General features: G+C 39.9%; 1 protein-coding gene across 1 annotated transcript; it reads left to right on the forward strand.

Moving 5' to 3' along the window:
- Positions 1-1,223: 1,223 nt before the first annotated feature.
- On the forward strand, positions 1,224-26,182 carry LOC145491647 (von Willebrand factor A domain-containing protein 8-like). Its single transcript, XM_081470858.1, has 39 exons — positions 1,224-1,575; positions 2,095-2,172; positions 2,714-2,769; positions 3,100-3,174; positions 3,505-3,719; positions 4,217-4,280; positions 4,605-4,769; positions 5,145-5,194; positions 5,603-5,711; positions 6,582-6,686; positions 7,390-7,584; positions 7,665-7,751; positions 8,244-8,321; positions 8,640-8,800; positions 9,533-9,646; positions 9,889-10,057; positions 10,442-10,519; positions 10,932-11,047; positions 11,335-11,447; positions 12,168-12,274; positions 12,846-12,917; positions 13,405-13,481; positions 14,186-14,261; positions 14,585-14,720; positions 14,807-14,926; positions 15,068-15,120; positions 15,944-16,096; positions 16,598-16,749; positions 17,497-17,608; positions 18,064-18,202; positions 19,226-20,032; positions 20,484-20,691; positions 21,307-21,526; positions 21,608-21,661; positions 21,900-22,111; positions 22,719-22,953; positions 23,661-23,819; positions 24,624-24,961; positions 25,885-26,182. Exons 1-39 carry the CDS (start codon positions 1,479-1,481, stop codon positions 25,991-25,993), a joined length of 5,664 nt encoding a protein of 1,887 aa, XP_081326984.1. The 5' UTR covers positions 1,224-1,478; the 3' UTR covers positions 25,994-26,182.
- The last annotated feature ends 6 nt before the right edge of the window (positions 26,183-26,188 follow it).

Below are 26,188 nucleotides of genomic sequence, written 5' to 3' on the forward strand. Positions count from 1 at the left end.
GGTATTTTGATCTAATTTTGTATCTTCCTTAGACAAAAACCTGAAAGATGACTCCCGGCTACAAATATGTGTTTTGGCTCGTTCTTATCGCACGTGCTGGGTTAATACATGTATTTTGCTGAGCTTGCGATCTCGACGAACAAAAGGCAATATAGAGGTCTGTGGACAGACTGAAAAGCAATAGCTGGTAATAAAGGTTATTTACGATTAACGATTTTTAGAAGATCCACTTGATAAACAACTTGAAATGCAAAGATTTTATTACTTAGCCAATGTTCGATATTTCCACCTGCGCTCATTTTGTAACTCAAGACTAGACAAGTACCACTTCTTGAAATGTTGAAATATTGGCCATGTGTTTTCAGTTCCCACGAGATTGAATAAATCCATTTCATCCATAGGTTTCTTTTTATATAAAAGCAATAGAGACACACGGCTGGCAATTGAGCCTATACAGACTGAATGAAAGCAAAAAAAAAAAATAAAGGGGTCGGAAAATAGAACCGTCCGAAATTTTTAAGCGTCCGAAATATTTACAGTACAGTATAAAATTTTGCAGTACGGTAGCTCCAAAGCTCTTAGTTTCCTTTATGCCGGGCTTTATGGAGCGAATTTTAGTTGAGACACTACTTGACATATAACAGCTTGATACTATTTGTGTTATTTCCTCGTCACTGTGTTCGTAAAACCTTGAGGGTGCAACAAAACTATCATCTTTTGATGTTTTCCAGAAATTTGTCCGAATAAAAGAAAACGTCCGAAATTTTTTGCAAGTAATGTACCGCAACAAAAAATATAAATATATATTTTTAGGACAATTCTGCGGGACCGAAAAGAAAAAAAAAGAAATGTGTTCGTTATAACAACGATAACTTACAAACGCATGGTTCGAGAAGCGTGAAATAAGTTCATCCTGTCCATATAAGTAAGTTGTCATGTCCAAGTGACATACCTGATACCTCTGAAAACAGTATTTTGAGTTTTTTCCTTAGAAATGGGAAAAAATGTACTAATATGCAGGGAAAACATTTCACAAATTGAAAATTCTATTAGCTTATCACCCAGATAATTATGTTCTTTATCAATCTTGAAAATTTGATGTAAACCCATGGGAGTCAAATGAAAGGAAGTAAAGGAGAGGAAACTAAAATACTGGAAAAAGAAAATATAAAATATGGATCATTATAGTCCCCAGACTCCTAGTCGAGGTTGAACACTCGGAATCCAATATGGCGGGCAGAACATCGTGATCAATTGCGAATATAGATGCCTTAAAATCACTGATCATGACGGATTATGAAGCGAAATGTGTACTTGCAGTTGTTAAGTTTCGATTTTTTGCCATAATTTCCCAATCTAGCAGCTCTTGAAAGCGCTTTTCCGATGCTATCTAGACACGTGTTACGTCATTTGTGCATGCGTAATTTCAGCTGTGTTAGTGATCAGATCCATGCAGTTTAGAGATATTTTGCCTCCAGATGCTGAGATTTTTGTTGATGTCGAATGGTAAAGCCACAAAGCGTCTTCATGCCTTGGCTAACTCGTTCAGAGTTCCTCTAAGACAGCTGTGTTCAGGTATGAATAGCATAGTATAGAACTATTATAGAACACCGGGTAAAGGTTATTTATTTGTACAGTGGCCACGTTCCCGGTTAATAATGCCCTATTCTAGACCAAAAGTGTCTAATTTCTATACCCTATCGCATAATATACTGCCTGAGAGCCATACCCTTCACAGCCACACATACCTTTAGATATAGCTTATATGTGTGAGTACTTCCCCCTTCCCACCCCCCCCCCCCCTACCGGTGGGGACTTATTTAGGACTATGGACAGAGGCTAAAAAAGTTATGATATTTAAATACACTTTATTCAGTGGTTTGAAGAGAAATCATGCACATAGATACCTTTTTTTGTGTGTGTGGAAAAATGGAAAATTATGAGTTGGATGCGAACAGCCCGATAGCTTTGTGGAAAACTTCCAAACTGTGTTCAAACTGGTGAAAGGCTTGACTTGTATAGATCTCATAATATTAATGGAATGTCTGGTCATTTATTAATGTGATGTTATGTTACCAATGGGTCTTAAAACAGATGGTGCTGTTAGTATTGGAGATGTGAGTATCAAACTGAAGACACCCTCTTCTCCAGAGTTAGTTCCAGTAAAGTATGGTGAGTAAAGTAGACAGTCAAGATAACCAAATAAACTATTAATATTACTAGTCAGAATTATTTGTAATGTTTTGCATTTTAATTAACAAATCGAAGGAAATTTGTCCGTGAACCTCAGTTGTAAATTTATTTAATTTATCACTTATTAACTGAAGGTAGAGATTGAAAATGTTGTTATTATATGGCAAGGTAGTTTCTGGAAGTGTTCTGGTTGGTTCTTTCTTGGGTGGGATTTTGTGATACAGACAGAGTCAAGGGAGAGGATAATCAGCTGTGTATTTTTTGTTTTGTGCCATATAATAAACTATTAACTAGCCTAGCTTGCTCGAGCTCTGCTGGGAAATATTGACCCTCTGCCATTATTGTAAGGACCTTGTTGCAGTTGTTCTGTATTGCCACAACCTTAGGCCAATATTCCCCAGTATGGCGCTTATGCTCAGTTAGTAAAAGGTTTATATTGAAAAAAATATGTATTTTTTTTTATGGTGTTATCAATGTGACTTTGTATATTTTGTGTTGGTTTCTGATTTTTCTTCTGCAGTCAATGGAGAACTTCCTCAATCAGTGCTCAAGAATCTGCGATGGGTCATGCAAAAGGTCTCTGAAAGAACTCATGATTGATACAGCTTGTTCCTTGTTTAATAGTTAACAGCCCAAAAGTTAAAAATATGGAAAATTTGTTATTACAGATTTCTGTTGATCTAGTGGTAGAGAAACTTATATCTATTTTTTTTGTTTTTTTTGCATTAATGTGAGCTCTGTACACTTTTTACTCCTTCATAAAAATCATTTTCCTCTCCACTAGTGAGCTTACAGATCAGAAGGAGTGCAGCAAATAAGTAGTTGAAACATTTCTACTCCAGGGCTGTCCTGGCATTTAAGCTTACGTATTTTTAACCATCTTGTTTTCTTGCTGCTTATGAACAGGATAAACTGGGTCAGGATGTTTTTCTTATTGGACCTCCAGGGCCATTAAGGAGACTGCTTGCCATGCAATACCTGGTTTGTTTTCCAACTATGTACTTTTATTTGTCAATGAATAACACAGTCTGGATACTGTACACATTTGTGCCTTGATTGGACGATTAATAAAAATTTAATTCATTCTTAGTTTCAGTGTTCCACTTTGGGAATGAATGGTTGCAACTTGATCAAATACTTCTAATAAAGTTTAAAAATACTCATTTTCCAATTCATGAAGGAAAGTTCATTTCAGAGTGTGTAAACACACAACTGAATTTTAAACAAACTCTCAATATGTTAAATATGTAAATAACGATAATATTAAAAATGATTTTAATTCCTTATTAAATTATTTATTTTTAATTATAGGAGTTGACCAAGCGTGAAGTTGAATACATTGCATTGTCTCGTGATACCACTGAGTCAGATCTAAAACAGCGAAGAGAAATCTCCTCAGGGACTGCCTATTATGTTGACCAGTGTGCTGTACGTGCTGCAACCAGGGGAAGAGTACTGATGCTTGAGGGAATCGAGAAAGCTGAACGTAATGTACTACCGGTGTTAAACAACCTTCTTGAAAATAGGTGATTGCATCTTTGTGTTTGTTGTTATTTGAGCTCAAAAATGTTTGCTTTCAAATATCTTTTCTGGACTACAATATTTAATGATAATTGATTTCCTTTACCAGTTGATGTTGATGTTGATTGCAGCCAGATCCATATTGCTTTAACCCAAACATTTCTCAGGCTGATCTATCATTTTATCAGTTGGAGCATACAAGATTAAAAGTGTCCTGTCGATAATCAAAATTGATAATTTTATTGGTAATAGTCCAAACTAGGGCTGCAATTCTTAAGTCCATTGTGTAAACCATTAGGCACAATTTGTCTCACCCAGTGACACCATTAGAGTCATGGAAAAATTTTTAATGAACTATCATTCCATATTACTGTAGATTTAACTGCTGGCACTCATGGGCAATCTGTGGCTAACAGTAACTTCAATTTCAACTTTAAATATACTAAATTTGTAAATACTTGTTTATGAATTGTTATTAATAATTTATAATTTTTAATCACAGGGAGATGCAGCTAGAAGATGGACGATTTCTGATGGCTGCCAAGAGATATGATGCTCTTTTAAAAGTATTTGCAGTTTGATTGATCATAATTATACGTTAAACCAAATAAGATATATAACAGTAGTTGCACTGATAACCTTTGCCTATGAACGTGATTCTAACCTTCTCAAGCTACATTTATGGTCTTACTCTTCTGGCAGAATTGTAAGGATAACCAAGGATTTGTGTATAGCAACATGGCCAGTGAAAGTAGTTGTCCATTTAGTTTGATGTGATTATGTCAATATTTTGTGGCAGATGAAGTCAAACATTTCTTTTGTTTGCTTAACTATGTGCTGGTGTTGTGAAGAAGCAAGTTGTTAACGCATTGACTTCACTACTTTTCTAGGAGCATTCTGAACAAGAATTGGATGCATGGAAGCTTGTGCGAGTCAGTGAGGACTTTAGAGTCATTGCACTGGGGTTGCCTGTGCCTCGTTACCATGGGAACCCTCTGGATCCCCCACTGAGATCAAGATTCCAAGCAAGAGACATTCATCTGTTACCATTCAAGGTTCGTGTTTAAATTGCAACTGACAAATGTTTGGATTAGCAATTCTGAATTCTCTCTGGATGGTATTGTATTCTCTCTCAGTTGTCCTAACCTCTAGCCATAAGTATACAAGTTGGGGCAAAACGCTTATACCCTCCTAAGTCTAAAGGTGCCCATATGCTTGTGCCTGTTGCAATTTGTTTGGTAAATGATTTTGTTAAGTTAACTCAACAAACTGTAGCAAACTATAGGAAATAAAAGGGCAAATTGCCACTGTATGGCAAATTGTAGATCACTTAGGACCCACAAAAATAGCCTTTATGCTTCCCTGTTGTTTCAACCCATTGGATAGTGTAATGGATGAAAGACAAAGTTGAATCTCTTGTTCTTATTAAGGATCAGCTTGCTGTTCTTCAATCTGCCTGCCCCAGTTTACCCCAAGAAAGGTTTGTACTGAATTCATAATAAAATATAAATACATGCAAATTAGTAAAAAAAAAAAAAGATTACTTACATGTAATAATAAAATATCAATTTAATTTGTTTTTGCTGTGTTGTAACAGTCTGCAAATTAAATGCGAAAAATAGGACAAAATATCAGGTTTTTAGGAGTGTGCTTATCAAAAGGATGGGGCACAAAATAAAATGATAACAACTAATGGCTACACACAGACAGATGGACGGATGGACGGACGGACGGATGGACAAATGGAGGGACGGATGGACAGACAGACAGACAGACCTCCATTGCATCCTGGCTAATGGATCAAATTGTTTTACGCACAGTAGTTATCATAAATATGACAGCGATTATAATGATTTTATTCAATGTATTTCGTTATTTTTTCCTCCAGGCTATCACAATTGGCCTCATTTGCACACACATTACAATCAACAGAGCTGGCTTCTGTTGGACTTCCAGACTTTCCAATTCACAATCTTGTAAATATTGTACGAATTATGGTAAGTAATGTCAGTTCACTTTTGTGGCACCTCATCAGTTTGAATTTGAAGGTCTGGCATATGCATATCTTCTTTTCAAGCACTTGCGTATAAACTGTGTATGCTGGTTATTGTAATAGCCCTAATAATACACATGAAAAAATTACTCGATTCTGATTGGCTAAGAGCAGTGCAGTTCAAGTGTAACACCAGTGCAAAAAGTGTAACATCAGTGCAAAAAGTGTAACACCAGTGCAAATTACACATTGAAATTCTGGATTATGATTGACTGAAAGAAAATAGGAACTTTTCTAAGAAATGATATCACGTAAAATGATGATGAAAATTTTGTGCTGAAACTTTGAAAAAAGTTTTCTCAAATGAGAAAAAATGGCTTCAAGAAAGATCTTCCGGCACTTCCTCCGTGCGAATTTTTTCATGTTTATATTATTAATAAGTAATCATACAGTTTTTCTCGTTCAATATGGAGTTAATTTGCACTTGTGAGTTTTTCAAAAAGCTGAAATTACACTTGCCGAAGCGGCTCGTGCAATTTCAGCTTTTTGAAAAACTCACTCGTGCAAATTAATTCCAAATTGAACTCGAAACCGTATGATTACCTAATTTATTATACTAATATTATTGCGGTCAGTCCCAAAAAACTTTTTCACACATATTTTAGGAAATCAGCGCATAGGAATTACTTGGTGGTTATGCATATGCACAAAGTCGAGGCTAGTTTCTAAACTGGAGCTACCATACCTAGATAATTGGAAACTCTTTCGTAGTAATTTCATTATGTGTTAAATGAACGTTTTTTCCTAACGAGCTTAAGGTGAAAGTTTTTCAAGGTAAGGACTCACTTTCAAAATCTGGCTTCATCTCTTCTAGGACATAAATCCAAAACACTCATTAGAAGAACTCATTCACAGGCTGTATCCCTATGATGTCATACTTGGTGACGAAGGACAAAAGGTTGTCAGGGATGCACTCAAGGTAACCAAAGAAACTGTAGCAAGTCCTTAATTGGAGTAATTTTACTTCAATATTAACATTTTATAAATTAAATGAGGTTTTTAACTGTGATTATTTTTCAGATGACATTATGTCCCATGAGCCATCCTTTCCTTAATTTAAGTGTAGTGAAGCTCCATATATCTTCACTGTCAACTAATTTTTTTCTATTTGTCTAACCTAGAAAAAAGTAGAGGCCTCTCTTTTGATAATTAATTTAACCCCTCACTGGAACTCTAAAATATAGATCTCTGGAGAGGTCATTGTGGAATGGTTTGTCATATCATTAATGTTAATCTCATTACTTAAAGTAAAGGTTAAGTCTGCAGGTCAGAGCTTATCCCAGTTTCTGTAGCATGAAATGACTGGGAGTATTTCTACTCCACCCTGGATGGGATTTTAGCCATTGCAGGGTTACCCCCAGCATTAAATTCGTAATACACCTGGGTGGAGAGAGTGAAGTGTCTTGCCCAAGAACACAATACAATGATCCCCACCAGGGCTTGAGCCCAGACCACTTGATTTGGATTCAAGGGCACTAACCATTAGGCCACTGTGCCACCCCTAATCTCATTTCTGTAGCTTACAGTGAATATCATTCATTTACTGCTTGTTTCTTCATTCATTTGTGAACTATTCTGACTAAAATTTACATATTAACTTTCTTTCACTTTTTTCCTTGCAGACATTCAATCTTGATGACAGAAAAACCAAGAAATCCTTGTCTACGTCGGTTGGTAGAATAAATAAAATAAGCACTGAATCTTCTGTGTCCAAAGCATCTGTTGAGCTTGTCACAGGAAAATGGAACACGGTGTTTCAAACTCATGCTGGCAATGACATGACTCACATAAAGAAGAACAAACCAGATGAATTACAGGTACAACTTCTGGAACTCTCTTAGTTTTTTAATATATTTTAATATCATGACTTATAACATGTACTTTGTTTTTCTGGCAGTTTGTCATGACAGAATCACATTCAAAGTTATTAGCAGACATGCTGGAGTCTCACGCCGTTCATGATTTCTGTGTTGTTGGACCAAAGGTCAGCATTTGCTCCTATTTGCAATGTCTCGCTATTGTTATTACTGTGTCAAACTTCAACAAACAATTTTGTGGTGGACTTCTTAGTAGATAAAATACAAACATTTGGTGAGAACAGATACAATGTCTTTCAACATAGCAGATAACATTATAAATATGTTATTATTGATTATCAGTAGGAAGCTGGAGAAGCCAAATGGAAGTAGAGTGATTTCACTGTTATATTTTGGAAACGTTTTGAAAAGAACTGTGAATAGGTGTAAATTTTGACTTTGCTCAAGGTCCTTTGTGGGTTTTGAACATCGCAGTCGTTTTAATTTCTCATTACAAGCTCAGCTTGTACAGCACTACTTGTGGGTAAGCCTAATGTAAAATAACATACCGGTACTTGCAATTATGGGGTATTTTGAAATAAAAATTCAATGATATGAAATATCTGTTATCTTACATCGTGTTGAAAATGATTGTCCTTTATACGATACTTCTTTTGTAGGGTTGTGGAAAAAGTGTGCTTGTCCAACAGTTTGCCAATTTTCTGGGCTACAATATTGAACCTGTTGTGCTTTACCAGGTAAAAACAATGACCAGTTAATGTGTCATGTAACTTTTTATTACAGTTCAGTTGGCAATTAACACATTTGAGAAAGGACTAATTTTTATTGTAATTCCCAAGCTGAAAACACTTATTAAATTCACTACTTCATGTTTTGTAAGTGGTTTTCTGTAGCCTAGTCTTAAGCTTCATTCCCCAAATTACCCTATCCCTGAAAACATACCATGCAGTAAGCACGAGATTCCATATTTCATAAAGTTCTTTTTGAATTTAAAGTCACCTATATGTAACCAGTACTGTTAAGATTGATTGATTTATTTTCATCCAATGATCCAGGACATGACTGCTAGAGATTTACTCCAACAACGTATCACTTTAGCCAATGGCGACACAAGCTGGCGGTACTCACCTCTGGTAATGGCTGCCCTGGAGGGAAGCATTGCAGAGTTGGATGGAATTCACAGAGTGAATCCTGGGACACTTGCTGTACTGCAAAGGTATCTGGGAAGAGGCATACCATATAAAGGGTCTAGAAGTGCAATAGGGTATCTCGTACAGAGTTTAAGCCATAAATAATAATTCATTAGTTCTTTATGCTCTTGGGATGCACAGACATTCCAGAGTCGAATCCAGGAGTTTTCAAGGGGGGTGGCTGGTACCTTGGGGTTGCAGAATCAATGGGGCATGCCCACAAAATGTTACAATTTGGAAATCGAACCTAATTGAAAACTGTTACACCTGAAATACTGAGTTATGCCACAAATTAGAAGTTGCAGAGTGTTTGCCTTTATTTCATAATATTCACAATCTTTAAATGCATTTTTTCTGCTTCTACAAAAGGGGGGTGGCTAGCCACCCAATCCACCGTCTCCCCCTAAATCCACTCATGCATTCAGTTCAGGTATCTTTGCATCACAGAGTTCATTGCCTTTGTCTTAACTTCAGTATACATAAAAACTTGTCAAAAATAGCATATGTATGCCCAAGATATGCCAATCTTGTTTTCATAACTCCATTTTCTACTGGTCAGTGACTGGCAGTAGCAAGGGCTCTATTAACAAGAATGATTTGAAAATTGAAAGTGGATCATCATATTTCGATCTGTACGTCGCTAATGTGTTGACATTATAGGGAAAAACTAGGCAATGATCACCTTTGTAATCGGCTCAGCTTTGATAAGGTGATGCGTATAGATAAAGAGCATTTTCCTTACTTTTTTTCCCGCTAAGGCTTATCAGTGAAAGGGAACTATCTCTGTATGATGGAACAAGGTTGTTACACCATGACCGATATCAAGTGATAAAAGAAGACAACAACTGGTCTGATGAAGAAATGGCCTCCAGGTAAGGCAAAATCTTAAACTAGTCACTCGCTCTGTCTGAATTATAAATGGGCATCAGCAAATTATTTAGGCAACTGGACAGAAACCTCGACAGGTGGAACCCTGTGATGGAATGACACCCCACCAGGGGGTAGCAATACTCCTATATATTCCCTTCTACAGAAACTGCAGTAAATCGCAACACTACATTGATACCCTGCCAGGCTAAGAACAGACTAACCTTGCTTCGTTTTTCCTTTTCAGGGGAGTCTTGTGCATTCACCCATCATTCCGCATCATTGGATTGGCTGAGCCTCCTGTGATTGGCAGCTCTCAACCCCAGTGGCTGAACTCTGAACTTTTGTCCATGTTTCTGTTCCATCATGTAAGCCCACTCTCCAAACAGGAAGAAGCACAGGTGATATACGACACGGTAAGATGATAGACGGTTCTGTCATTGGCATCCAAAGTTACAACTGTTAAAAAGCAACAAAAAGGTGGCAATGAACCGAGAAAGAAAGAGTATCTGTTGTACTATGTCTTCATAAGAAGAAAAAAAATCAAACCTTTATAAGTAAGCTTAGAACTGAGAGCAATTTCACATTGTAGGTTGTGTGAAATATTATATTATGTGCTGTAATTGGTGTTTCATTTAGCTCGGCAATGACCAAACAGGCCAAACACGACGACTTGCATCTCAAGGCTTGCTTTCCCTCGTCTGTCCACTTTGAGGGGGTAGTGCATGACAAACTCGAACTATGGCTTTTGAAGTCTGTGTCTTAGCCAACCCTGATATTAAGTTTCTTAATTTGGCTAGGTACCAGGAGCCCCACGTGATGTTATGGACAAGCTGCTTGATCTCACGGGCAAGCTGCGATCGTCAAAAGATCCAACGGTGAGTTTGAGTTTCCTGGACTCTTTCGGTGCGGTGCACTATGATGATACGGAAACCCTGAGACGTTTATATATGATACCATAGGTAAGCTTGAGGGGGAAGCCGAGTTGAGAGTAAGACTGAAGAGTTAATCTTTCCTGAATACGGTAAATGACCGCGTTGGAAGTTGAATCCGCAATGTAAAGGGGAGCTCTTTCGCTGTTATGAGTCCAGACAGGACTACCTAATATACGTTTCCGGCTCAGCCCTTCTTCAGTGTGAAACCGATAGCTGTTCGATTCGCGCGACTCTCTGTCATAGAGCTCTTCTATAACTCCAAAATCTCTTTCATCATTCATCCCTTTGAGATAAACATTGACCTATACTGTGTAACTTCTGATTGTTCTGTGATGTTTTCGTTGATGATACGCAGGTTTCGTCCATTGCATCGTCATTGTCCACAAGACAGCTTCTCCGCATTGCTCGTCGCCTTGCAAATTATCCAGCTGAAGATCTCGAGCATTCAATCCACAAGGCTTGTTTAGCAAGGTACGGCTCTAAATCTGTAAGGATTTGTAGAGGTGCTTGTTTATGCTGATAGTTGTAACGAGTTTCGTGTTGCATCTGATTGGTTGGGTAGTTTACGTGCGGTTTTTTTAAACCAGTCTAAGAGCTCAATCAAAGAGAACCAAGAACCAGCTCAAGAAAACAGACAGGAAAGGCGCGGGAAAACTCGCAACAGCCAAGTGACCATATTGGGTTTTTTGTGCTTTTCATTTCCTTTTTGTAGTGCTGACGAAGAATACTATGAAAATTTAACTTTCTCTACTTTTCAGATTTTTACCAAGGCTGGCTGCTTCATCGCTGGAAAAAGTCCTGAATGATTCTGGAATACACGTCCAGAAAGATCCTTCTGAACAAGAGCCAACAGATGCCACTGACTTTGTCTGTGAGTACATTTAGTCTTGACCTCCTACCGTTTTCGAGAAGACTTTTGAGAAGATTATAAGAAATCTCGAAGGCAGTTTATAGTATGGCAACGAGCCGGCAACCAGTAGTACGGGTTTTCAGCGACTGTCAAACGCCATTGTAGATTGTTTTTGTTTTCTTTTTTTTTTTCCATTTTTCCATTATAGATTGTTGCAGCATGTTTCAGACTGTTTCAGAGCCAATCAAAACTCATAGTATAATGAACCAATCAGAGCAGACATTAAAACGCGGCTTGCGCTGAACGGATGCCAAGCGTGGGAAAAGTCGGGTATAAAGTTATAAACCCAAACCATAATCTGGGTCGATTTGAAGCTGCTAGTTTTGATCTGTGTCCTCTTCGGCTAAACTATCAGTCTTCCAATCCATGGCATTTTTTTCACTAGTTACAGGGATTAGAAACCCCGAAACTTAAACAAACACAAATACGATCGAAAACCCATCGAAAATTGCTGTAACAGAGAACTGAAAACTAACCGAACCGCAAGTTTCCCTTCGTAATCTACCGCAAAACTTGTCAAAGACAAGTTGTTTTACAAAGTAGCTAGCAAAGTCGCTCTATCAAACTCAGCACAAGTACGGGAGAGTGCAAATGTATTTGAGTCGGTTGCTCGTTAGCACCGGGTATGGGATATCGTGACTGAAGTAATTTTAGAATTGCTGGATTTTGATCGTTTTGTAGGTGAAGTAAAAGATGGCGAGCTTCATATTGGTCAGACAGCAGTACCGGTCTATAACCCAGAGAACAAAACCAAAGTTCCTGACGTGTTATTTTACGAAAATCATCAGGTAAGGACTGGACGGATTCTTTCATTTGGAATCTGGTTAGGGACAAAATTTAGTGGAGTATCGCCGGCCACAGCTGCAGAATCGAAGTCGACGTTTCCATTGTAATAATAAAAATTACTATTTCCTCGATTGTGATTGGGTTAAAAAACTCCTATTTCCAACTAATTCACTTGCCAAGTTGTTATCGGAGGAAGGAACAAAATAACTCAGTGTGAATGTGTCACTGACTGTAGCATTGGCCCTTTGTTTCGGGACTTTGTGTGTGTCCTTTTTTCTGTTTTTTTTTTTTTTTTTTTTTTTGTCAATCTGCAAAGTTTGTTATGTTATTTCGGTCTTGAAGTTGAAAGTGGTAGAGTTAGGCGGAAAATTAGACACCCTTACAAAAGCAAAAATGTTTTAACTTGAATGAGAACTTGTGTATTTTGAGTGACCTAAAATTAATAATGACAGAGGTGTCAGTTTTCGTACTAGTTTGATTTATTTTTTTACACTGAGGAATGACTGAAATTAATCCACCTGATTCTCTCCATTAAAATGGCACAGTTTAAAATTTTCTGTCTCGTTGTTGCAGCATCTGAACGTTATGGAGGACATGTTAAAAGACTTCATGCTTGGGGAGCATTTACTACTCGTTGGAAATCAGGTATAAAATGCAAACAGAAAAGCTTGCTGAAATGGTAAACAAAAATACCGAAATGACCTGCTAACTCGCACTTAAAATCTCTTCGGTTCTACAAGATAATAAAGGAGCTTCTCTAAGGTTTAGTTTGCTACGGCAAGTATACTGTACATTATACAATATGAGGTGGCAGGGACTGTGTCTTTCTAGTGTGAAATCTGTCCCTTCCTTGATCACTCCTGAGCTGAAGACTTGGATGACAAACTCAAACTTGTGTGCAGTAAGCGGAAGCGAATAGGGCCTTCTCAGCAATTAGTGTTTGTTTAAGTCTAGTTTCGATAGTGTCAAACTTAGTTGGAGATTAATTTTTACAAATTCTTATACGTAGTTGATTTAGTTTTATGACAAGTCTATTTCACTATGATAACTTGAATTCGTTACCCAGCCACCACGTTGCTGTTTGATAGCCTCAAGACAGGGCTGAATGATTTATTTTTATTCGTATATCCAGGGTGTTGGTAAAAACAAGATTGCCGACAGATTTTTACATCTGTTGAATCGTCCAAGGGAATACATTCAGCTACACAGGTTTGTGTTAGAATGTCACTTTTCCAACTCCGGTTTAAAACAAAAATAAAAGAATGTGTTTATGGCACGTCTGCATCGAACGTCAAACGAGACAAAATCCTGTTGCTTGAACTAGAGTTGTTTTCGAGGGTAATATAGGGTTGGCGAGATGCCTGGCAGAGAATTTCTTTCGCTGCCGGGATGCGGGATTGAAGGAAATTTGAAGGTGGAATGCGGGGTGAGGAAGGCGAGAATTAAAGTTGGTTATATTATTGGCGGGACGCGGGAATTATTGATTCAAAGTCGGCGGAATGGAGGAAAAATAGGTGGTGGGAAGCGGGATTTACAAGCAATATTTTAGACCCTTGTTTTCTAATGCGTGACCGTTGTAAAACAAAAGCCAAAGTAATCGCATCTGACCAATCACCACGAACGCTAATAGCGTAGTGAACCAATCACAATTCGGGAAAAAAAAACATACAACCAACCTACATCGAAACCAAAAATCAACTTCTGCCAAGTATTATGTAGAACTTGTATAACAACAAGTAAGGAGAGCTTTTGTTTTCACCTTCGGAAAATAAAGTGAGAGGGATTTTTGACCTCTCTAACGTGACAACAGAGACCCGAATGATATCAACTGATTGCAGTTGATTCCTCTATAAATAGAAGGCACAGAATGTCTCCATACTGAAAATTTACTTGTTGTTGTTTCACTGTCACAGGGACACAACAGTTCAGTCTCTCACGCTACAGCCGAATGTTCAAGATGGAGTCATTATTTACGAAGACTCGCCGCTGGTAAGTAGAAGCGTGTGCTTGTGGAAACCAAAATAGTGCAGCTTGTTATTTAAACTAAGAACTTTTGAAATCTTCTTAAGAGAAGCATTTCAGTTAAGCTTGTTTTGTTTTACTTGTCAGTGTCGTGTAACAGTCTTCGTTCTACAGTAATAACCCTTTTGTACACGTGAGTGTTGGGTGGAAAAAAGTTCTTCTTTAGAGGGATTTTGAGATTTTAGTTGAGTGACACCATTGTAGGGAAATATTTATTCTGATTACCCCCGTCTCTCTCAAGTGTTTTTTTGTGCATGTCCGTAATGTAATGTTGAATTTATTTTCCTTAGGTTCGCGCGGTTAAGTTTGGTCACGTGTTAGTTGTTGATGAGGCAGACAAAGCGCCTACTCACGTGACCTGCATACTTAAGTCCTTAGTGGAGAGTGGAGTGATGGTTCTTGGAGATGGGAGACGAATTGTGACAGGTAAGTGAAGTATTTTTTGGTGCTCTTTTGGTGATCTCAGACTTGTCCAGAAAATAATTTGAACGGGTTTCTCTCTATTCTGACAGGTGACGATACAGCGCCTCTTCCTAGTAATGCTATCAGGGCTCATCCAGACTTCAGGATGATTGTTCTTGCAAATCGGCCAGGATTTCCTTTTTTGGGAAATGACTTCTTTGGAGCTCTTGGTAAGAGCTTTTTAGTTATTTTGCTTTTGATTGCCATACTTTCGTCGTGAACAGATTTTACTAAACCATTTTTGCTTTTCCTCTCATTTTTCCAATGTAAAAAACACTCCTTGACCACCGAGGTTGTTTTTCTCACTTTAGGTGACATATTTAGCTGTCACGCAGTGGATAATCCAGACTTCGAGTCAGAAATGGTAAGCTCAAAATGTAAATTCTTCTTACTAATCGTCACACATTTCTTTTAATGTGAATTGTGAGAATGTTGATATTGATCACTTTCGCGAATTGTCAGGGTCAGTTATAGGCCTCCCGTAGTCGTAGAATCTATTGTCTTCCGTTTGGACACTGAGGAGAGGTCACTTTGTTCAACCCAGCTCGTGTCCAATGGAACGAGAAATTAGTTTGACGTAGTCTTAGGGCGCTGGATTTGTAATCCGGAGGTCCCGGGTTCAAATCCTCCTCCCTGCCACCAGATGGATTTGTGTTTGGTGATCCCAGATTTAACTCCTCCGCGCTTTGTAAATGGCCAACTGGTCAGCCTCCTGGCAGTTGGGAATTTTAACAAGTTTCTGTTCAATTTACAATATTTGTTTACTTATTTCAGTGTCTCCAATTAGAACAGTGGTGCTAAACACTTCGACACTTACATAAAAGTGATTTATTTTTTTGTGATGTTTCGACCGGCAACTGAAAATGCTTAGTTTATTGTCGACAATACGGGGTCCCCATTATCTTTACTTCTGGTTCTGGTTTGGATAACGCTATCCGCTCACTGTACAAGTCGCTATCTGGTAGATAGTGTTGTTTGATTTGTGATCACATTTCCACTGGATATTGATTTATCGGCTTGATAGCTACGCGACCGACTCCTTGAAAAATTCTGTCACAGCAAGTTATGTTGTCCCTATGATATAAGACTGTGAAGTAACTTATTTCTCGACATGCTGCTCTACCTGTTTACAACCGACAACTGTTTTTTTTTTTTTCAATTTCTCGCATTGTTTGACTTTCCTCTAGGCCATGTTGCGTAAGTACGGTCCCAGCGTTCCTCAGGAACTTCTGCATAAGCTGGTGAACGCGTTTGGTGAATTACGCTCCCGAGCTGATCAGGGTTTGATCTCATATCCTTACTCTACCAGGGAGGTGGTCAGCGTCGTCAAACACTTACAGGTAACAGTGACACTGTCACGTAATGTGTGTCGTGTTATTTATGTCACGCATTTTTGCATGCTAGTCGAACTCGTCACATGTACTTCGCGAAATGTATCGCAGACGATGTACCGCGCGTAATAGGTGTAAATTGAAATCTGGTGTGAGTCACGTAGAATCTAGTGAACATCTAGTAAATGTTGAATCTAGTGTGTGTCACGTAATGCACGTCACGTTACGTTGGTAATTGGGGCAGGCGTATGCTGATTGCCCTTCGCCTTGCTGAATAATTCTTCCAGTAAAGACGGGACTCAAAACTGTGATATTTATAGTTTAACAGTGACACTTGTAAGAATTAAGTTGATTTCCACTTCTTAGTCGTTTCTGTACCACTAAGGACCCCCGGTTTGTCTGTACTGAGGACTGCACAAAATATCTCGCGGACAACAGAAAACGGGGATTTTCTCTTAAACAGTACATTGTTTCACGTCGAAGCTAATTTATTTTTCATTTATTTGACAGGCTTTTCCCGATGAGGGCTTGGCCAATGTCGTCCGCAATGTGTTTGATTTCGATTCATATCACCCGGAAGTGAAGGAGGTGGTAACGGAAGTGCTTCACAAGCATGGGATCCCTGTGGGAGCCTCAACCAGGAACATCAACTTGTCGAAAGAGTAAGAACAAAATGATAACTCGCTGAACGTGACGAAGAGCAGGTTTCTTGCGAAACTTCCGATAAGTAAAATTTCCGATAATTAAATTTCGCATTCTCTGCCTGGTGCAGACCTTTGAATTCTGAATTGTAATCTACTTCTTATTCAAGGAAATATTTTGGAAAATATGTAACACGAACATTTTGTGATTCAGGCCAAAATCCGATCACTACGCTGGACGGAAACAAAGCATTCTTAACCAACTTAATTGAGTCGATCGATATCGATTAGAATACAGTGGTATACCAAGAGGTATACCAATTATCTAAAGGAATGTTTTGTTGTCATTCAGCCCGTGGTTGCAAGAACTTGTGACCTTCGTTGCCACGGTTTCAACAGAGAAACGGCAATAAACGGTTTAATTATTAATGGTATTTGAAACTTTTATTCAAGCTTGTAATTAAAGGGTAAATCGAAGTCAAATAAAGAAAGTAAACTCTGGTTGTCAATGCCTCTTTTATGTGTCTTGTGTCAGTTCAGACCTTCCCTTTACAGGACAACATTAAAGGATTTGCACTGCATTTCTTGAATTTTGTCTTCTAGAGAGATTAAAGGAGGCCTTGACCAATCAGAGTTTATTTTAAACCTCATGCCATTTTCCAGCTGTTTTGTGTTGCGGAGAGACCGAACACAAAGCGGCGTACAAATGTTACCATACTTGGCTAGTATCTTTCGTTGTTCTTGATTCCTGTCATGTGTCGTGTCCAGGTTTCCTCTGCCTTCCCCAACCCTGGTCTCTACCTGGAAAATTTCTGGGGACGAGGATGGTTTCAATGCCGGAATCAACTGTCCTGTGGAGGAAAGAAAACTTAAGATGCGGGTTAGTTCAAATGCACTCTGTGACTTATACTCTTTTTAACAATTTTGCTAAGGTCTAGGAGGAAAAACATGGCATGCTTGCAGTCGACACTCCTTGCCCCTTGTTACTACAGTTTGCCCATCGTTTCTTTTGGTGGTACATCAAGGCTGTATCGTCTTGTTAACGAAATTCTTTATTCTCTTAACTTGTCTGCCTCACGACGTACCATATTGTAAGGAGAAGTTAGATTTTTATCTCTCTTGGAAATAACTTGTTTAGGCTGATTTGAAACATCAATTATCTCCGCACAAACGATGTTCAAAAAATGTTGTATTCACTTGGAGGGTTACCCCGGCGTTAAGTGTTACCAGAAAGGAAAAAATAAAAATTTCTTCAAAATTAGTTTGTTTACTCGCTACATAATTCTTAGAAGCTTTTAGCAAGTCCTTAGATAAAGACTTGTTATTCGTCTCTAGGGCCCTGCAACTATTCCAGTAAAACCCAGAGAAGTTGAGCGTTTCAACGATCGTTCATACGGCTTCTCTGAACAAGTCGGTCACTGGGATCTTCCGATGCACGAGGGAGGAGTGGTAATGAGTGTTGCTGCTGGACCTGGTAAGGAGTTTACCAAATCCAAATAATTACTGGAAAATCTGTAATAAGGGAGAAGCTCAGCAACTGTTAGGACAAACACAGATTTCGTGGACACAAATAAACAGAAGTCGCATAGCTTTGGAGGCTGGATTGAGGAAACATTTTTTTCCGGGGGGGCATGTTGGCTTCTTATTTGGCGTTATTAGCCGGGTAGTAACAGTGGCAGTGGTATTAACGTCAAATAAACCAGGCTTGTACGAGCGATATTTGAAACAGTTCTCACAGTTAGACTTGTTGGTTTACCTCGTATTTCTTGGCGACGTTGCTGACCAGAATCGAGAACCGTGGGCTACGCTAGGTGCGAGAAGAACTGAGCTTTATTTTGCCACGTAAAGCTGAAATATTTATTTCCTTCCAGTTCTCTAATTCTCTGTCCTTTTAAGCTCATTGATTAGGTATGGGGACATTAATCTTTCAAAGTGGCGAAAACGTTGTCATAATAACAAACAAACATATTGAAATTAGAACTTGTATGACGAGGTCTTCAATTCAATTCAATTCAATTCAGTTGTTTATTTACACAATATAGGGCATTTAGATACATTTTACAAGGTAAAGTAATGAAAATAGTAGGAAAAAAAAGAATTAGGAAGCCTTAAAATAAAATTTATATGTGAGCGGTGGCCAAAGTAGCAAGAGCTTTCTGGTTGGATACCCCCATGGTCAAGGAAATGGCATCAAAAAATTAGTTCAGACCTAAATACATTACAACATACATACATACACACACACACACACACACACACACACACACACACACACACACACACACACACACACACACACACTACATTCACACTTTAGAGTAACAAAATCAAACAGCAGAGTAAAACATAGATTGACTTACCCACATTGGTCGATACTCTCTGCCTAAAACATTTGCAATATTTGCGCACGTTGCTCGTTGGAGCCAGGACATCGAGAAGACATCCGGAATACCATCAGTTCAGTCCTAATCTTTGTCTTCATTTGATTTGTTATCAGGGGGAAACAAAGGAGACTGGATCCACACCCTGGCATTCAACCCAGTCTCCCTTTACTCGCAACAGACCAATCAGGACACAGTATTATGTATGGACCTTTATGAGATGTTTCCGCGGTACAATTACGCGGTTCCCCAGCTCAAAATGGCGGCCTTAGGAGGGGACCTGCAGGGCCAGGTGCTTATTCACGAAATGGACTCAAACTCGTTATTCCTATTAAACCCTGCAGGAAAGGAGCTTCGATCCCTTAACTTTAAATCGATTGTCGACAACACCAAGGAGAAACTTACGCGCCATTTTTCGGTTGACAAGGGAAAATTTTTAATGAGTTCAGAATTTGCCCACGAGAACATAATTATTGTTTATCAAGAGGATAGCAATAAAATGGACGTCGTGGATTTAATCAACAACACAACTCAGCATATTACCATGCCCTTCATCATTGGACAGTTTCACCCTTTCTCACGTGACTTGTGGCTCGTGTGTGAGACTGGGACAGACCGGAAGTACCTACTGACAAAACCTTACCCGGAAGCGCCTGCTCCTTGCGTGCTTCATCCAATTGAAAGCAGTAACTTGAGCGGGGAGGAAAATGGACGGTGGAAAGTGATATCAACTCGGAGTTTACCACCCGGAGCGCTTTCCGCAATTGTCAGAGAGGAGAAGAGATCAAGAAGTAATCGATTGTTGGTCGGTTCTGAAGACTATGCGACTGTGGCGGTAGCACAGCCCGATCAAATGCTTGAAAAGTCGCCTGTCAGTTTTTATTCGTTTCAGAGGGAAAAGCAAAACAAACCCGTGGAATCAGGTATGAAAGTAAATGTGTGTGGCGGTAAGTCAAATCCCGATAAAAGCGATTAGAAATGAAATGTCTGTTTACCTGCAATCGGAGACTTACGTAGTAAAATACCCGTCTTTCTTATTCTTCAAACTACTTTATTGGAAACGTTTAACAAAGACCGTTTGCTTACCTACATGTTTGTACATTACTTTGATCATAAATGGTATACTGTAACTAACCAACCAGAGCAAGCCGTTAAACATGTAGTCTGTGAGTGAAAATGCGGGAAAAGCCTCTTAATTAATCGTTTTTCTTTTGACTTTCTCTCACTGGCCAAGAAGACAACATCTATTTTGAGTTTTATTAGTAGGATTTTTTTATTGTTTGTTGCTCGTTTTACTTATACCAATCAAATAAAGACGCTTAGATTGTTATGTTTGATGCGATGACTTTTTCGCTGTTTTTATTCCACACTCAGAGCACAAAAAAAATCCTTTGGACAAACTTATCTCAGATGACACGGTCCCTCCTCTGTGTCTTCCCGCCACGGCCCAAGTTGTCCGTTTGGTCCCAGGTTCCTCTGTTCCCAAGAACGAAGATCAAATAACGAAAGAAGACGAGGATCCTTATAACTTCCGAGCGCAAAGCCCTTTGGGATACATGGAAGTTACAGATGTTGGTAGAAGGTAGTTTTCGTGCTTGTTCCTTTGTGAAGATGTAGATTGTGCAGTAAAGTAATTATAGCCGGCTGGTTGCTGGTCTCCTTCAGTCGCAGTCTTCGATTTGTTCTTCGCGTGATGTGGACACAAAAGTTGTTGCGTGACGTACCACGTAATGGCAGGGACGAAAATCTGTAATAAGCGAGAAGCTGAGCAACTTTTCGGACAAACACAGATTTCGTGGACACAAATAAACAGAAGTCGCATAGCTTTGGAGGCTGGTTGAGGAAACATTTTTCTCCGGGGGGGGGGGCGGACATGCTGGCTTCTTATTTGGCGTTATTAGCCGGGTAGTAACAGTGGCAGTGGTATTAACGTCAAATAAACCAGGCTTGTACGAGCAATATTTGAAGGAACTGGCCTGTTGCCGAAAAGACAAATTTCAATTTAGAGATCTTTTAGAAGGAAAGCAATTTCGATCATAGTCGTTTGATTGTTTGCGCAAGTTTAGCATGTGAACGCCGTCGCTGTCTTGGTTCCTTTTGGTACGGTATTCGTACAGGGCGTGAAATAGCTTGCTGTTGTTGTTTACGACCTTCCTGTTTTGTAATACTCCTTATGTGGCTTTATTTTCGATTGCAGGTCTGTGCGTTACATACCATTCCCAGGCCGGCACGACCTATCACTGTACGCGCGTTTGGCGGGAAAACTCTTGGTAATGGCGCCAACGACATATGAAGGTATTGTGACGGTAGACGTAGCCGGCCGCGTTAGGCTGTGGGAGACTGGTGTGACGAATCTCGTACGGTCATTGGAGAAATGGAAGGGACTCATTGGGGAGGACTATCAGGGCCCCTTACAGGTTGGATCCTTTTTTAGCAAGAAGTAGTCAGTGAAGACAGTTGAACTTTGAGTTGAACGAAGTTTGTTTTTTCTGTCATAGGTTAACTACTCGAGGGAAAGTGGAGAGGACGTCACGAGTCCAAAACATGGCAAGGTGGGGTGAATATTAACGTCTGTTTGATGTTGTTTCTTGTGATGAACACTTTAAAAACACAACTTCCAATCGCGCCCAAGTAACCTGTAGTCAGCGGCATTACACAGATCCTTGTAGAGCTATGTCAGCAGTTTGTCCTCAGACGTCTTTCCATGAGGGTGGGGAGGGGCAGAATAGAGCGCGCGTAGAGTTACGTTTGTTTGCTTTATAATGCTGCTAACCAGTTCATTTGTAACAGGTGGACCCTAATAATGCACCTCATGTAGGCGGGAACACGTGGGCTGGGGGCACCGGGGGCCGTGATACCGCGGGGCTCGGAGGTAAAGGGGGACCTTATCGGCTCGATGCAGGACATGACGTGCATCAGTTATCCGATGAAGAGAAAGACGCAGTCCCGGATGACGTCAAGCGAGCTGCGCGTGATATGGGTCGGCGTGCATTTAAACAGAGGTGAGGACTTGTTATAGGGTAGACCTTGAAATTATTTCACGTCAAAAGATTATGATTTTTCATTTTGAAAAAATTACCGGATGGTTGTTTTCCATTTGAGACTCGCGTCCTTGAGACTAAATAATGTATCACACAAAATAATCTAGCACTCCTGGCCCCAGTTGTTGGAAGGCTGGACAACGCTATCCAGTGGATAAGTGTTAACAAAACAAACCACGCTATCCACTGGATAGTGATTTATCCGGTAGATAGCGTTATCCACCTTTCGAACAATCCGGCCAGCACAATGAGTCGAACAAAAAATGAAGTAATTTCGTGGACATATATTTGTTTATTCGTTTGAGTTCTTGAACTGTTTGAGTTTAAAAGCATTTTTAAAATCTTTATGGCAAAGATTCTGAAACGACTATTTAACATTAAAATACCCCCCTCCCCCCCGGTTAGTAACAGGGACTTGAAAGGGACACTGCAGGGATAAATTTATAGAGTTTTACCAGAAGTTGTGCAGTTTACAACTTTTTCTTGTCAAAAACCAGTTAGATCAGGTCTATTTTTAACTTTATATTTTGAGAAATGTCTTGTCATTTCTGTTTCCTCGTTTTGTCAGATTGCGTGAAATCCAGATGAGCGAATATGACGCCGAGATGTACGAATCTTACTCGTCACGTGTTCGCCGCCAGGTCCAGTCTCTGCGCGTCATTCTTGACAGTTTGCAGGCCCGGGGAAAAGAGCGAGTGTGGCTTCGGAACCAGACCTCTGGCGAGCTGGACGACGGCAAGTTAATCGAAGGGCTAACTGGAGAAAGAGCGATTTACAAGAAACGAGGAGAGGAAGACCCCGAGGTAGGTACTGCAAAGTCACGTTCCTTCAAGAAAGCGCATTTCATAGACATCAAGTGATTTGTGTATCAATTGATTTTTCTTGATGTGAAATGTCCCTTGAACTTGTAATGTCTTGCGCGCAAGCTTTCGTGTGAAAGTTAAGTCCTAAAATAATAAAAAAAAACTAATTACAATATTTAGAGGAAGCCGCAGCAGCTTTAGCTGGTTTTCATGCAGGTCCTCTATCCTGGTCGAATTGGAATTTGGAGATGTTGGTTCTTGTGGAGGGAGGAAAACTGGACAACCGGAGAAAAACCCTCGGAGCAAAGGCGAGAACCAACAACAAACTCAACCCACGGGCCGGAATCGAAAACGGGCCACATATGTGAGAGGCGAGCGCTCTCACCACTGCGCCATCCCTTCTCAGTCCCAGGCTTTCAAAGTGAAATTCAAATCATTTCATCAATTTCCATCAGTATTAGACTTTGCCATTTCCTTGGAGGATGGAGGCAGACACTGTAAGAGTAAATTTGTATTTTTGAGGTTACTACACGAGGGTAACCTAGCAGTGGCGACACTTGTGGTTACCAGGTCGGACTTGAACTTACTTTTACAGTGCCACCCAGGGTACCAGCAATCCTCTGGAGCAACTCAAATAATAATTTTATATTATTTTAGGCCGTTTGTTTAGGAGTACTACTATTTTGTTTTGGTGTCTGTTATTTCAGCAAGGAACTCCTCAACGCCTTCCTAAGCGCCTACGATTTGTAGTCGATGTCAGCGGTAGCATGTATCGATTTAACAGCTTAGACGGGAGACTACAGCGAATGATGGAGGCAGCGTGCCTGGTGATGGAAGCATTTCATCAGTATGACAACAAAATTAAGGTACTTGCCTAATGGCGGAAAATTAACTAGATATTCTACATGCTGGGGCTTAAAATTTTATAATTTGCAACAGATTTCGACCCGGTCGTCAAAAAACTGGAAATTGTTCTTGAAATTGTCTTTGGGAAAGAAGAAACCAGAAACTAAAAAACCAGTTGATATAAAATGCAGAGTGCTTGCCATGTTTCTTTTCCACTAATCTTTCACAAAACAGTGGCTTAGAGAACGGTAAACATGGTCTGCAAGCTGTATTTTACAATTCGCAAACAGAAGTTGAGGATCAAATGTTCTAGGCTTCTCTGATCACAAGAAACTTCACACAGACTTCGGCACAACACAATAACGGGGCGCCTCGGAATCGATCTTGTCCTCCGGCTGTACTCCCTTTAATGGCCTATATGGGAAGTCTCCGCCCGAAAGGTGTGCCTTTCTCAGGCTTCAGGTATATAAAAGGGAGGGGATTTCTCAAGTTGAGGCATATGAAAGGGTAGGGAAATCTTTCGTTTACTTATTTGAAAGGACCTTGAATTAAAGTATCTCGGGCAGACGCATCTTTTGGCTGTATATGATAATCCTTGATGTTCTCCTGTAGTATTGTTCATTAACTTCATTCCAGGGGTTTCGAAAAGAGATGCAGTGTTCTTAAGTAGGTATATGAAAGGGGCACTTTTTCTGTCTAAATGGTGTACAGAAGGGTAAGGGGTTGAACCTCGGTGCGGAGCCTCCCAGTATAAAACTTATAGAGTACCCCTCCCGGCCCTTGCCCACTCTCTTCTCACTATCTTTTGCTGTCTTCTCTTTCAGTACGATATCGTTGGCCATTCCGGCGATTCTCCCGAGATCCCCTTCGTTTCCCATGATGCACCGCCGAAGAACAACAAGGAGCGCCTCGACGTCATGAAACAGATGCATGCGCACGCGCAATATTGCTGGAGTGGTGACCATACTTTGGAAGGCACGGATTTAGCGATCACGCGGATAACAGCCGAGGAGGCCGACGATTATTTTGTTGTCGTACTCAGCGATGCAAATCTCGAGCGATATGGTATACCCGCTGAGGCGTTTGGGAAGGCATTGACGTCAGATCCACGTGTGAACGCCTTCGCTATTTTCATCGGTTCCCTTGGTAACCAGGCAGACAGGTATGGCGTGGTAAAACCCTATATGTGTAGACTCTTCTCATAAATGACTGCCAATTTAAAATTATTTTGAACGCATTTAAATTAGCCTTACGTACTATTATCAACTTAAAAACGATGTTAGTCAGGCCAGTTTTAATATCTGCTAAAGAATTTATAATTGGCAACCATTTATGAAATGAAAAGGGTTGAAATCAAATTATGAAGACACACAAACGAATTGTCACGAGAAAAAATACAAAGAGGCGAGGAGCATGCATGAAAAAATTGCTTTCTAGTGTCAAGGTGTGTTGTATGTGTTATGCATTTCACGGTTCGACTGAGCGAGAAGGTCGGATGGGGGGTCTGGACATCATAACCTCTCATATCTTCCCTCATTCCCGCCCGTCCTAATTCAGTCAATAAGCACTTGTTCATCTCACTTTTTCCCTTTGCTGGATCTGTCTTGACGCTTTGAAAATACGTTGCGGCATGTCGAACTCCGCGAATGCTAAATCAATTGTGGACGTCCGTAGGGCTAGCCTCCGACGCAAACGCTCGTTTGGCCTCGTCACGCAATGGGAAGAAAGATTGCGTGACGAGCCCATTGAAAGATTGCGTGGCGAGTCTGGGTAGGCTTTCGTAGGGTATATAGGGCAACTTTTTCTTGTTAAACCACGTGGTCCCAGAGGTGACCGGTTGTTTAGACCCAGGTCGATTAGTGCTATTAACCAGAAGTCGAAAACTATTTCTCGTCCTTTAAGCGTGAATATGGGGGTTAATCGACTTCTGGTTGGGGGCTAACCGGTTAGGGGCTAACAAATGGCTGATAATCCCTCCACCCCCACCCTGAGCAGTATACTCGCAATTTTGTGTCCTGTAGGGTTGCTGTAGGACAAAATCGCGAGTACGCTTCTCTGATAATGTTACGTTTTTCTCTCTATAAGGTTAGTGAAAAAGCTGCCATCAGGCCGGGCCTATGTCTGCATGGATACCAAACATCTGCCGCAAGTCCTGCAACAAATCTTCACCTCCGCCATGTTGACTTCAAAATAATAACTGAATCAACGAGATCTAGAGCTTTGAGTTATGGGATAGGTCATGGTAAAAGTGCGAGGGAAGTCTGTTGTTAGAATCAATAAAGAACTTCTGAATTACTTGATCTTGGTCTGATGATTATTTATGTCATGGCTGTTAATTAGAGAATATTCTAACAGAGGAACAGAGAAATAAGTTGATTTATTTCGTACC

This window comes from Orbicella franksi, chromosome 7, assembly GCF_964199315.1.
Source record: "Orbicella franksi chromosome 7, jaOrbFran1.1, whole genome shotgun sequence".
Taxonomy (NCBI): domain Eukaryota; kingdom Metazoa; phylum Cnidaria; class Anthozoa; order Scleractinia; family Merulinidae; genus Orbicella; species Orbicella franksi.

Excerpts from the sequence above, each read along its gene's own strand:
- LOC145491647 (XM_081470858.1), top strand. The coding sequence starts at position 1,479 with ATGCTGAGATTTTTGTTGATGTCGAATGGTAAAGCCACAAAGCGTCTT. Across the intron at positions 14,721-14,806 it reads TGGGAGACGAATTGTGACAG|GTGACGATACAGCGCCTCTT; the intron begins GTAAGTGAAGTA and ends CTATTCTGACAG. Across the intron at positions 24,962-25,884 it reads CTTGGTAACCAGGCAGACAG|GTTAGTGAAAAAGCTGCCAT; the intron begins GTATGGCGTGGT and ends TCTCTCTATAAG.